We start from the raw sequence: 13,299 nt of genomic DNA on the forward strand, positions 1-13,299 counted from the left end.
CCGAATTACTTGAATACAGTCCAAGGCTAACACTACAGTTTGGTGTTATTTTTTATTCATTCAGGGGATGTGGGCTTCACTGGCTAAGCCAGCATTTATTGCCCATCCCTAGTTGCCCTTGGGAAGGTGGTGGTGAGCCGCCTTCTTGAACTGTTGCAGTCCCTGTGGTGTAGTTACACCCACAGTGCTGTTAGGAAGGGTGTTCCAGGATTTTGACCCAGCGACAGTGAAGGAATGGCGATATATTTTGTTTTGAACTTGCAGAAGCCAGGGAGTGAAGCTGGTCTGCTGCATGCTCAATTTGTTTTTTTCACATTTCACAATCAATATGGCTATAGGTGTACGCTATGGATCATCAAAATTCGAGACCTTAATCCCTTTGGCCACTGTGCAGATGGAAACTGAATTTATCATGTCACTACACATAGCTCCCCTGGGTCCCATTGGCAAGGGTTGGTGCAAAAACAAATTAATCTCTTTAGAACCAAACTCCCTTACCTTGTTCATGGCTTAGGAACTCATTAGCAGTATTGAAAATAGAAATATTTGCTTAGATGAGCAGAACAAAAACTCCTTGATTTCTTTGGGCCTGTGTCACTGATTTTGCAGATTCAGGTTGGGAGGTCTAGACACCATGAAAGCTGATCCTGTTAGGTGGCCCCACTCACAGTCAGCTGCGGAAAAAAATCAAGTCGGAATGAATCCAATTTGAGTGATATGTACACTTTTGAAATATAAAAGTGCTGGAAGCACTCCAAAACGGAGGCAGCGTTTGTGGGGAGAGAAAATGAATTAATGTGCGAGATTTTAACTCATTCGAAACCCATCCACTCACTGAGTTAAAACAAACCCAATCAAGTCAATATCAGGGCTGGAAGAAGTTAGTGATTTACAGTTTATAAGCAAGCCAAGAGCTAGGAAAGCTAATGCAAGGAATGGGGAGAAAGAACAAAGGGTCTGTATGATAGAGCGGTGGAGTATAGGGAGCGATAAATTGACAAAAGGGACAATTTTTAAGAAATCCTTCGATGGTACGCCAGCATTTGTTACTCATCCCTAATTACACTTGAGTGGCTTGCTAGGCCATTTCAGAGGACAGTTAAAAGTTGACCGCATTGTCGTGGATCTGGAATCACATGTAGTCCAGACCAGGCAAGGATGGCAGATTTCCTCCCCTAAAGGACGTTAGTGAACCAGATGGGTTTTTACAATAGTTAATGATAATTTCATGGTTACCATTACTGAGACTAGCTTTCAATTTCAGGTGTTTATTAAAGTTAAATTTCACCAGCTGCTGTGGTAGGATTTGAACCCATGTCCCCAGCATATTAACCTAGGATCCCTCAATTACTAGTCCAGTGACATCACCACTACACCAACATCTGCCCTAAATGAAGCACTGCAAAAGGAGGTGGAACTTCTTCCAGTCTGATGAAAGGTTAATGACCTGAAACGTTATGCCTGTTTCTCGCTCAACAGATGCTGCCTACCCTGCTGAAGTTTCTGGCATTTTCTCTTGTTTTCAGATTTCCAGAATTTGCTATTGTGTTTATGTGATTTTCAAGTTGATCCAAATTTCTTGATTTTGAGAGATTTTCAGAAACCAGTGGATAATCCATTCCCATGTTTAAACACAGCGAAGGTGAAGGTGAAAGAATCCACCCAAAAATAAAACTTGGTAAATGAACAGGAGGACAATGAGGGCAAAACATCCCAATCAATGTTCATCACCAAATGTCATCATCGTTTTTATGGGGTCTTTCAGAAGACAGGTTAATATTAGGGTGAGGGAGTTAGCAGACACCACCATCCTGTAATAAAAACAGAAAATACTGGAAAAACTTAACAGGTCTGGCAGCATCTCTGGAGAGAGAAACAGAGTTAACATTTCAAGTCCATATGACTCTTCTTCAGAGCTGAAGAGAGGTAGAAATGTGACGGATTTTATACTGTTGTGGCGGAGGGGTGGGGTGGGGAAGTGGAGCAGGTAGAGCAAAATAGGAGGTCAGGGATATATGGGAGCTCAGGAGAGATTTGACAAAGATGCCAAGAACATCAGACAAAGTGAGTGTTAATGGCAGTGTTAAAGACTAAAGAAGGTGTTAATAGTGGCATAAAGGTAAGATAGCAGAATGTGTTAATAGTAGAACAAGGGTCAGCGCTCTGTGAAAACAAAGCATAAGAACAAGTTACAGATGGCCCTTTTGTGGGGGAGGGGATGTTGGGAAAAAAAATTAAAAGGTCAAAATTGAAGACATTGTTCATGGTCTGAAGTCATTGAACTCAATGTTAAGTCCAGAAGGCTGTAAAGTACCATCCTGTATTCCTAACTAAGATCTGCCTTCTGGTTTAGAAACCAAACCTGGGGTTATTGCTGAGATGAGATAGTGAACAGTGACTACACTTCATAAATATTTCACCTGGAAAGCATGTTGAAGTGTCATTAGGAGGTAAAAAGCTTTATACAAACAAAATTCATTTGGTCGCCCAGGATGAAATTAATTTGTTCTTCTGCCAACCCTTCTTAATGGGGCCCAGCGGGGCTGAGTGTGTTATGTGTAGTGACATGATAAATAAGTTTCCCTCTGCACAGAAGCAAAAGGGATTGAGGTCTTGAATTTCAATGATATATGGTCTACACCTTTAATGAATTTAATTGTGAAGTTTGAAAAAACAAATTGAACACACAGCAGACCAGCTTTACCCCCTGGCTTCTGTAAGTTCAAAACAAAATCTAACGGCTGTAGTTTTAATTTTGGACTGCATTCCAGTATTTCACATGTATGCCACACACTACATGCACACAAGTTATGTACATGTCACACACATATGTTCAGAGCTATCCTGCACACATCTCATTCACCAAGACCCTTCCTGCATACACTCCATCATCACATCTATGCGTAGTCAGTCTCACACACACAATTGTTTAAAGTTTTTACTGATAGCTTCTTTGTTTCCCTTACAGAGATTATCCAGGCTAAAAAGCTGCGGGCCTTGGACATCACAGCGAGCAGCTTTCGCTTGTTGTGGCCCAAGCTGCTGAGCAGTGATACGGACTATTATCTGATTGAGTACACTCTGCTCACTGAGCCTCAAAGGAAATCATGGAAAACCGTCACTGGAGATGAAACAAGTGTTGTTCTGCGACAGCTGCTACCAGAGACCACATATGAAGTGAAACTTACTCCAATAAGTAACAACAACTATAACAAACCCCTCGTGACAAAGGTAACTACACTGAAAGGTGAGTTCTGACATGTGTGCTGTAACATGAACCATCTGAAATCAGAAAAGCAGTTCATTAAACATTAACGTATCGCCAAATGAAAACCATCTTTGTCAGAAGGCTGCAAGTTTGTTACCTGACCTCAGTAAAGCTGACTATAAGGACATTTGAATTTGGATATGGAGAGCAAAATTATTTAAGTTGTAACAGGGATCTTACTCCTTAACTGACTCCACTTACACTGGACCATGTGTTTTTTTTTGAGAGGGGTGGGGTGCTATGCTGATCTCCTGCCACAATTCTGGAAAACCAGCAGAACTCCAACTGCTGGGCACCATTTCCCTGCCCACCACGTGTAAATGCCAATGGGGGAGGTAGGCCCAAGCAAACAGTTGGATTTTCCCGTTTACCACCACTGTCTCCATTAATCCCTGGGACCACCAGCAGAAAGGTTAGCACAAGTCCCTGTGGTAACAGGTGGCAAGTTACACGAGTCTAGGGCATCAAAAAAGGCCATTCAGCCCAACTGATCCAAGCTAGTGTTTATGCTCCACATGAGCCTCCACCCACCCTTTAACGTCTAACACTATCAGTGTGCCCTTCTATTCCTTTCTCCCTCATGTAACTATCTAGCTTCCCTTTAAATGCATTTATGCTATTTGCCTCAACTACTCCTTGTGGCAGCGAGTTCCACATTCTAACCACACTCTTGGTAAAGAAGTTTCTCTTGAATTATTAGTGACTATCTTATATTTATGACCCCTAGTTTTTGAACCCCCTGCTTGTGAAAACATCTTCTGTGTCTACCCTGTCAAACCCCCTTCATCATTGTAAAGACCTCCATCAGGTCACTTCACTGCCTTCTCTTTTCCAGAGAAAAGAGCCCCAGCCTATTCAGATAGCTATTACTTCACAGTTCTGGTATCCTCCTTGCAACTTTTTTCCTGCACCTTCTCCAATGCTTTTTATAAAATGGAGACCAGAATTGTTCACAGAACGCCAAGTGTGGTCTAACCAAGGTTCTATACATGTTTAATAAGACTTGCCTGCTTTTCCATTCTATCCCTCCAGCAATAAGCCCCAGTGCTCAGTTAGTTTTTATTTTTAAATGGCCATGTTAACCTGTGTCATGAACTTAGTGCCGTGTGCATCTGTACCCTGAGATCCTTTGCTCCTTTTGCATAAATAGCATCAGGATGTTTAGAAACAGTAAATGGGTATTGAGTACAAAAAGCTTGCTTCTTTTTTCATGGGTCAACACTATTTCCTCACCAATGTTCCCTAAAACTGCACGTGCCTGGCTGGACAGCTGCCTGGAAGGTCCTGTTTTGGACATGCACATGTTTTCCCTTTAAGATACCGTGCCAAAACATTTAAAGGTACCATGCATTTGAATGAGCGAGCCACACACAACAACAAAAAAATTTAGAGGAGGTGTTGCTTCTCACTAAGCTCTGCAACATCTTCTTCTCTCCAACAATGCCTGTGAACTTCCTGTCTTTGTTACTAGGAACTGGCTGAGTATTTGACAGAAACTGCTGGCTGCATCTGGAAACTCTCAGTTTATAAGAACGTTCAGGGTCAACATAGCTTTCAGAATTGGAGCTGCAAAGCTTTTGAAGGCAGCTCAGCTAGAGCAGGGTTCTGACCCTGATGCCCAAGCATGCTTACATTGAGATGCCGCTGTGATAAGCCTGGAGTCAGATGAGCAAAGTGTCCGATCATTCAGTGCACATACATGCAGCAAGAGCTGTGTGCAGGTTCAGATGAAGGGAGCTAGATATTCTGAGTTTATTTACACACTGCATTAAATTAACTTATGCAGTCAGACACCGATCTACTATTGCAAGTACGGTGGAACCCAGATATCCTGGTCATTGTTTGTCATGATCAGGGCTGAAAAAGACCATCAAGATCCGTCTGCAGGGTCATCAGTCCATCTGGCCCCCCATTTGCTTACAACAATGCAAATCTCTCTTTCTAAATCACAACCCCTAGTGATCAGTACAGTTTGGTTGTTCAGTGAAAGCTCCCCATAGTTGAAAAACAATTGATTCTGTTGCAACACTGTTAATCCAGTAATGGTATTAGCATAGGGTGGCTAAATATGTTTAACTGGTAGACTGTAAGGGATCCTGAGACAATTCAAGTAGCTACTTTTATATTGGTTTTGTGCAGCACAGTACAACCTGCATCTACTGTGTGAGTCTGCAGCTACCAGTGCATCGTTACATAAAATTTTACAATACAGAAAGAAGCCATTTGCTCCACCTGGTCTGTGTCAGTGTTTATGTTCTACACGAGCCTCCTCCCACCCTACTTCATCTCAGCCTATCAACATCTCCTTCATGTACTTATCCATCTTCCTCTTAGATGTATGTCTGCTATTCACATCAAATGCTCCATGTGGTGATGAGGCCTATGCTCTCCCCATGCACTCCTCGAGTAAAGAAGTCTCTCCTGAATTTCTTATTAGATTTATAAGATAATCTTAATAAATAATAATAATAAATATCTTATATTTATACCACCTAGTTTTGGGCTCCCCAAAACTCCTCTTCTTTATGTCTAGCCTATCAAACACCTTCATAATTTTAAAGACCTCTATCAGGATACATTTCTTTTTTGTTTTTATCAGTAAGGAGAAGCTAAGCAGCACTGCCTGGTAGCACAGTACACATCTGGGACCGTGCAGTTTTGGTCCCCTTACCTAAGAAAGGATATATTTGCCATTGAGTGAGTTCACCAGACTGATTCCTGGGATGGCAGGATTGTTGTATGAAGAGAGATTGGGCCGACTAGGCCTGCATTCACTGGAGTTTAGAAGAATGAGAGGGCTCTTATTGAAACATATAAAATTCTGACAGGGCTGGACAGACTGGATGCACGGATGATGTTTCCTCTGGCTGGGGTGTCTAGAACAAGGGGTCACAGGATACGGGGTAGGCTATTCAGGACTGAGATGAGGAGAAACTTCTTCACTCAGAGGGTGGTGAACTTGTGGAATTCTCTACCACAGAGGGCTGTGGAGGCCAAGTCACTGAATATATTTAAGAAGGAAATAGATAGATTTCTAGACTCTAAAGGCATCAATGGGTATGAGGAGAGAGCGGGAGAATGGCGTTGAGATAGAGGATCAGCCATGATCATATTGAATGGCGCAGCAGGCTTGAAGGGCCTAATGACCTACTCCTGTTCCTACATTCTACGTTTCATATGGTCAGCAATCGTAATTAACTAATCAGGGATTGTCAGGGATTGTTATCCTCTAATATACTGATCAGTCAGTTAGTGATGTATGGGCAATTAGCCGAATTGATCACTGTTCAGTAACTGAATTCCATTGTTATCAGCATTGTGAGGGTTGACCTATAGTGAGGGATTATGCTTAACAGGAGCTTGAAAGCAATGGCCACCTAAATTTCAGTGAAGTTGGGCCATTTACTGATGCGTATCTCAATGCATAGAGCTACATAAAATAATGATGACATTAATTTTTAAAATACTAATTTATTAATATATTGGTTCATTATTGTGAAAATTCTTGATACCTAGCACAATTTTACAAGGATATCAGCAGCTGTTTAATTGAGCAAAATTAACTCAGAAACAATTTTGTTTCCTATGACTCCAGATGAGACCAGTCCACAGATAATCCTAATCTCTGAGTCACGCCCAAGAAGTTTTCGGGTCAGTTGGGCCCCGACTCTGCTCAGTGTTGCTTCCTATGAGGTTCTGTATGGGATCTTTCCGGCGGGCGAGCCCAGTTTACTCACCATCGATAGCAGCCAGAACAGCACAGTCGTGAACAATTTGGAGCCCAACACCACCTACCTGGTCACTGTGTCAGCCCTATACCATTCCGGCAGAACAAAAGCATTATCGGCAAAAGCTTGCACTCAGGACGGTAAGAGGTTTGGCCACAGCAGCCAAGAAATGCTGCATTGCAGTGATAACATTTTATCCATCAGAGCATTGCCCTGTTACCTGCAGCAGAATTTTCGTTTGTCTGAGGAAGCGGAACCAGAGGTGGACAGGCCCATAATTTCCCGGTGCCAAATGGTGTGCCAGTCTTCTGCCATGGTCCCATCTTCGAGCCATTTTCGTTAAGGCACGATTGGAGGGATGACTGTACTTGCAAGTGTCAGGTAGCCCATTAGGCCAATTAATGGACCTACTGAGGCCATTCTAGAGATGCCAACTGGAATTTTCCAGCTGGCACAATGGTGTTCCCCCCGACCCCCATTGAAGCTGAAACATGGCCAAGTGATGAAGGCAGTCTCCTGGGTGGCAGAGGGAGATTGTCGGGGTTGGTGTGGGGAGCAAGTGGAGGAATTGTTCCTCCATGATGATGGCCTGGGAGCTGTGGCCTCTTTGGTTTCAAAACTATATGGAAGCTCTTCAGAGGGCTCCTTCAATTTGAGGCACCCTCTCTTTCTCTCTCCTCCCTTCATCAGCAGCTCTCACCTCTGACGGTGGGGCTGCCAATGTGTCTTTGGTGGAGGGGCTCCTATTGGGCCTCCATCCTTTGGAGCCTGCTCACTATCCTTAACTGGACAGTGGGTGCGCACCATAGCCACTAACTAGCCTGCTCATTTTAAAAAATCACATCAGACACTAACTCAACACTGGGTTGAGACCCGGAAATTCACCCGACATCGGGGTCCCAACCCCATAACGGAAATGCCACCCCTGATCACCCAAACACCAACTATATAGACCACTCAGCCAAACACAAGGACTGCCCCTCTGTGTTTTATACTCACTCAGGGTGTTGGCATCAAGGCCTTGGACATGTATAGGAGGCATCAGAGACTGCGAGCTTGTCACAAGTTCCCAGTCACCCCTCGATTGACTCTATCTGATAGTCAAACCTTCCTGGAAGCATCTGGTGGGTCTGTGAGGTACAAGTGACCCTCACGGATCTAATAGTGACTGAATGATTTGGGAGAAAGAATGGATACAATCTGCTCAGCTGTCCAACTGTAGTGGTCACCTGGCATGAGACTATGGGAATGGTCATAATGCAGACCGAACATTGAGGATTATCTTCAGGAGATATTTCAGATATTCGTATTTTTTTTGCAATTATGCACCTTAAGCAGTGAAATTTAAAGGAAGATGGCATTCGTGTAAAAAAGACCACAGGAATCATTTCGTGCTTTGGGGAGCCCAAAGAGCAATGAGTAATTTGTCACACACAAATGATGCAATGCAGTGTTTCAACTGCATTTACGTCATGTTATGTATTAAATAGTTGTTTATTTTCAAATATATTTGAAGATGGTGGTCCCAAGGGAAGGTGAAGGGGACAGTAAGTAAGTTTGGTTCTTGGAGGTGTTTGGTGATCTTCTGATGTAAGCTTAGCCTTTGGACACAGCAAGAAAAGATGAAACATTGTGTCCTCCCACCAAAACCAACACCCTGCTGTGACTTCAGGTAAGGGTTGCCCTTCTAATGAGTGGTAAATGCCATGTAAGAAAAACCATATTACAATGCATTGGAAATGTATCAAACTTGAGCTATAAGATCCTGAGACTGGCACTGGATCCATAGTAGAACAGTCTGTACCATAACCTTGCCACTCCCTAGTGACTACCTACTCCGACTCCCATCTAATGAACATTAGCAGAGAAGAGCATGATGGAAACATAGGACAATTATTTATCACAGTGTGCTTCACTAATCTGAGGCCTTATCAGTAATAATAGGTCATTTTTGCCCTCTCTGAATAGTGAATTCCAAAATTGACAACATGAAGCTTACTAACATCAGCCCCACCAGTGTAATAGCCTCGTGGGACCCTGCCAGAGGAACAGTGCTGCACTACAAGGTGAGGTGCACTCGTCATCGAAGAAGCCCATCTGTGAGAACCATTCCAGCACAGGTCCGAAGTGTGCTATTAACAGACCTCATTCCAGGGACTGACAACCGGATTTGTGTGAAGGCAGTGTACAGAAATGGTGCAAGGCGAGGCTTGTGCAGGACGGCACACACACCACAGCGACGAGGTAGGTATCTGAATCAAGTAAGGGGTACTAAGACTGGCCATTTAACCAGGTGAGATGAATCTATGCAATCGAAATGTATTGCAATAACATCTGCTAATAGTGAAATAACAAACAGAGCATTCTACACTGTCCTTTGTCTCTCTGAGGGTTTAATCATTGCATTATTTGTGTACCTCACTATGACCTTGGCTGATTAATTGTAGATTGTGTGTGCTGTATATAGAGAATGAGCCACAGCTTGTCATTCCCTTATCAGTCATCTTCCAACTGCAACAACCCACCCCGTCAACCAATAGTGATATCCACCATTCTGCTTGGCTTTAGAAACCCTAACTCAAGGGGCTCACACCAGTACACTCAGATTATGAACTGACTCCCAGGCAAACTAAGTGCTTTGTCTCAATGATAACACCAGTTTAATTGCAGCCTAATAGTAGCAATTAGATAAACGTATCACATCATCACAGGTTGCTCACTGCAACCCCTTAACATCTTTAAGAGCAGATTCCATACCAAATAATCAGGATGGTTCACCTTAGGAGAACCTGATGACATTGGAGATGTGCTTGGTATTTAAGGTGGCACAGTTCACAAACAGTTGGTGTCATCCGCTTAGCCACTGCTTCAATTTATTGTTTAAACACTTGCAGAGAAAGAATTGTATTTGAAGGCTGAGCAGGAACATAAATACTAGGGGCATTCAAATCATAGCTGATTATTGTAAAGCAGAGTTAGGGTACGGAGCGGGGGGGATGGTTTTGATGGGTGAGTTAGAGTATTAGAGGGAAAGGTATTAGTAATGAGCAAGTTAGGGTTTTACAGGATAGGTTAGGGTCACATCTTTGTTATGAAAGCTTGGGCATTGAGGCACCATCAGCGATGGATAAGACAAGGTATTACAGGAACGGACAATGATGGATTAGTTAGGGCTCTCGGAGGACTCTCATCAAACTTAAAGTTAAGGTACTGAAAGGAGATTAGAGGAATGGACCTTAATGGAAGAATAGTGACCAACTTTAACAGATGTGCTAAAGTACTAGAGATTGATGGGTTACATAGGGTACTGAAGGGACAGACTATGATATGTGAGTTTGTGTAAATGAGGAATAAGCAACAATGGGTGAGTCAGGGTTCTAGAGAGAAAGGCTGTGATAAGTGACATGGTAAACTAGAGGAACGAGTTGGGATAAACGAGTCATGGAAACTAAGGCATAAGCATTGATGGATGAGGGACATGCTGTGATTGGTGAGTTTTAGGTACTAGAGGAATGAGTATCAATGGGTAAATTAGGGTATTAGAGGGATGAGCAACAATGGATAAGATTGGATATTAGAGGATAGTAGTTGACGCCGAATAGCCTCTGCTCATTCTATGTTCTATTTTCTTACAAACGTGTTGTGATATTAACAAGGTGTCCTAACTCATGCCTGCTTTCCTCTTTCAGATTCCTTGTCATTTAAGAAACAATCTACCGAAGCATTCTGCATTCAAGGCCATCAGTGCTGCTAAAAATGGTGCATAAATCTTAATGGAAGCTGTAAAACAACAGGACTCATCAAAACCAGAAACATTTGTTAGGATTAATAACTTGCAGAGTTCAATGTTGCCCAGTTGGAGGAAGGTCACCATGTGTCAGTGTTGTACAAGCAACTGAGATGTGTAAATCCCCAGTAACTCAGTGTACTGTGATTCTAGATTCCTGGCACACTCAACTTTCCCCATTTTAAGTCTGATGATCTTGGACAGTGCTCAGTGTGTAGAATTTGGTTGATAGTAAAGACGGCTGGATAATTCGCTGCTTGTTTTCACATTCTTGTTGGGCAGGGCTGAGATCCATCTAATTGTGACACTTCTCTAAGATGTCACCCTATTTTTATACATTAAATTGCAAAAAATCTGGCTCAGAGGCAGGTGCTGTACTGCACTTTCAGCACCAGTGTTGTTGAGAGATTTTTTTCAGTGCCAATGCCAATAATATAGCTCTGCTGCTGCAGGGTTGTATTCTGAGAAACATCTCAAGAGGCAGCTTCACATCCATAGCACTTTTACTTATTCTTCAAAAAAAAGTTTTGAAATTAAGATGGCCTCCTGAACAGCTAAAAAGCATCTATTGTTTGAAAAGGGATGACTCTGCTTGCTAGCTCAATGGGTAAATGTGTTGCACACGTGGGTACTAAGCCATACAGAATGTCCCAGGTTTGATCCCTAGTTTGCAGTGCGTCAGTTAATCTCAGACAGGGTGGGCATGGTGGGAGCTGCAAGTGGCCTCATGCCCATCAAAGAGGTGAAAAAAGTCAGCTGTGATTCCTTCTTCCGATCACCAGCCCAATGACTCCCATTGAAAAGTGCGTGTGTGAATGTCTGGTAAAGAACCAATACCAAATCCTGTGAAACAGACAAAATGGCACATCTTGTATTCTGCTAGCCATGGGGCTAGGACATTTATACTTCTGAAAGAAAATGCAAACTATATGGAATTTTTCAGATCTGTGCACAATTTTTGAAATAGGAAATGCTAACATTTGATAGTTCAGTAACTACTTAATCCTTGTAAAACTCAGTGTAAATTTAGCAGTTTATATATTTGATTTCGACAATGTGCGTAAGCCATTACTTGTATCAAATTAAAATGTGAATTCACATGTACTGCTAACGAAATGATTCCACCAGCTGCAGCTCATGTGTATTTTGAAAACTACGTGTGCTCTTTCAATAACTTGAAATTTTTCATAATGGGCTAAATGGCCTCCTTCTGTTCCCTAGTGATTCTATATTCCTGCTAAAATAAAAAGAAGTACATTTGGAACTATGGCAATGAGCTGACCTGACAATGCAGTGGTTGCTGGTGCTTCCCTAGAAGCACAATACATTTCTCAGGCTAATTAGAGAACATGAAGAAGCTAGAAAAGTATGTTCTGTACATTGTGAACATTGTCAGAGGGTGCCCCAAGTCACATAGTTAGCCTTGAGACTCCTCAAACACAGCATGACTGCTCAGCTAATGTGCCTCAATATTTTGTTTTAGTCTGTCTATTAAATTATGACTTAATGCTCCATCATCCATATGTATCTTAACTCTCCATATTCCTCCTCCTTCAAGTCCCATATTCTAAGAGGGTGTTGGTGACCACAGACGTCCATTGGATTGGTCCATAATTATGCTTGGTAAAGTACTGCAGTGGTTTGCCATTGCCCTCTGCAGTATGGCTGACCAGAAAACAATCCCACTCTTACCACCTGCCATCGGGCGAATTGGGAGGATTCACAGGCTGATAATCAACCTGTTTGGCCATGTTATGAACACACCTTCGTGGTTATCAAATCCCAGAGTGGGGCTTGAACCCAGAGTTTATGGCCTAGAGGTAGGGATGCTACCCACTGTACCACATGACCCCCCTCCTCTCCATATTAACAGTGGCTAATTTCCAAACTGAATGTTCTTTCTTAAGGAACATTGATCCATTATTTGCAAAATACATTTTTAACAGAAGAAATCTATTTCAGCATTGCTGCTGTTTTTGTAGGGTCTGTCTCATCAATCAGCAATGAAAGCAGAGCCATTTTCATCAAAAAGATTAACATATGCAGGATGACCAACTCCTTTCAATTACACTGCTATCAGTCCCCAGACTCTTTGCTATTCAGCAATACTAATAGTCTTGATTTCAATGGATGGCTCTGTGGAGTTTTGGTTATTGAACCATTCAGAAGGTTCTGTACTCCATGCTTGCTACTGGCAGTTATGCATCACTTGCAGTAAATCCACATTCTTTTAAATTCACCTTAAATAGGTCAGTACACATTAACCAGAATACCAAATGAGTGAATCATTAAGGAACCAACCTGAGAACAATGAACAACACATTTCCATATTAATGCATAACCATTTGGAATGTGTTTGAAATATGGTTTAATGCCTCTTATGGAGGTCTTTTTCTTCTAAGTAGAATCTGCTTCAAACCATCAGCAAGAAGGCTTTCGAATCCATCATTAGGATGCAATACAAAATTTTAGGCACTGTGAGCAAAATGTCATATTTAGAAATTGTCATATTTGAT

The 13,299-nt window shown here is 42.3% G+C and overlaps 1 protein-coding gene across 1 annotated transcript in view; it reads left to right on the forward strand.

Moving 5' to 3' along the window:
* The window catches only part of vwa1 (von Willebrand factor A domain containing 1), a 37,005-nt gene extending 24,958 nt beyond the window's left edge, over positions 1-12,047 (forward strand). The window contains exons 3-6 of the mRNA XM_078558015.1: positions 2,969-3,247; positions 6,864-7,136; positions 8,965-9,240; positions 10,686-12,047. Of these exons, the coding sequence (XP_078414141.1) occupies positions 2,969-3,247; positions 6,864-7,136; positions 8,965-9,240; positions 10,686-10,750 (893 nt within the window). The 3' untranslated portion in view covers positions 10,751-12,047. The remainder of the gene's footprint in view (positions 1-2,968; positions 3,248-6,863; positions 7,137-8,964; positions 9,241-10,685) is intronic.
* The last annotated feature ends 1,252 nt before the right edge of the window (positions 12,048-13,299 follow it).

Source organism: Cetorhinus maximus, chromosome 15 (genome assembly GCF_964194155.1).
Source record: "Cetorhinus maximus chromosome 15, sCetMax3.hap1.1, whole genome shotgun sequence".
Classification (NCBI taxonomy): domain Eukaryota; kingdom Metazoa; phylum Chordata; class Chondrichthyes; order Lamniformes; family Cetorhinidae; genus Cetorhinus; species Cetorhinus maximus.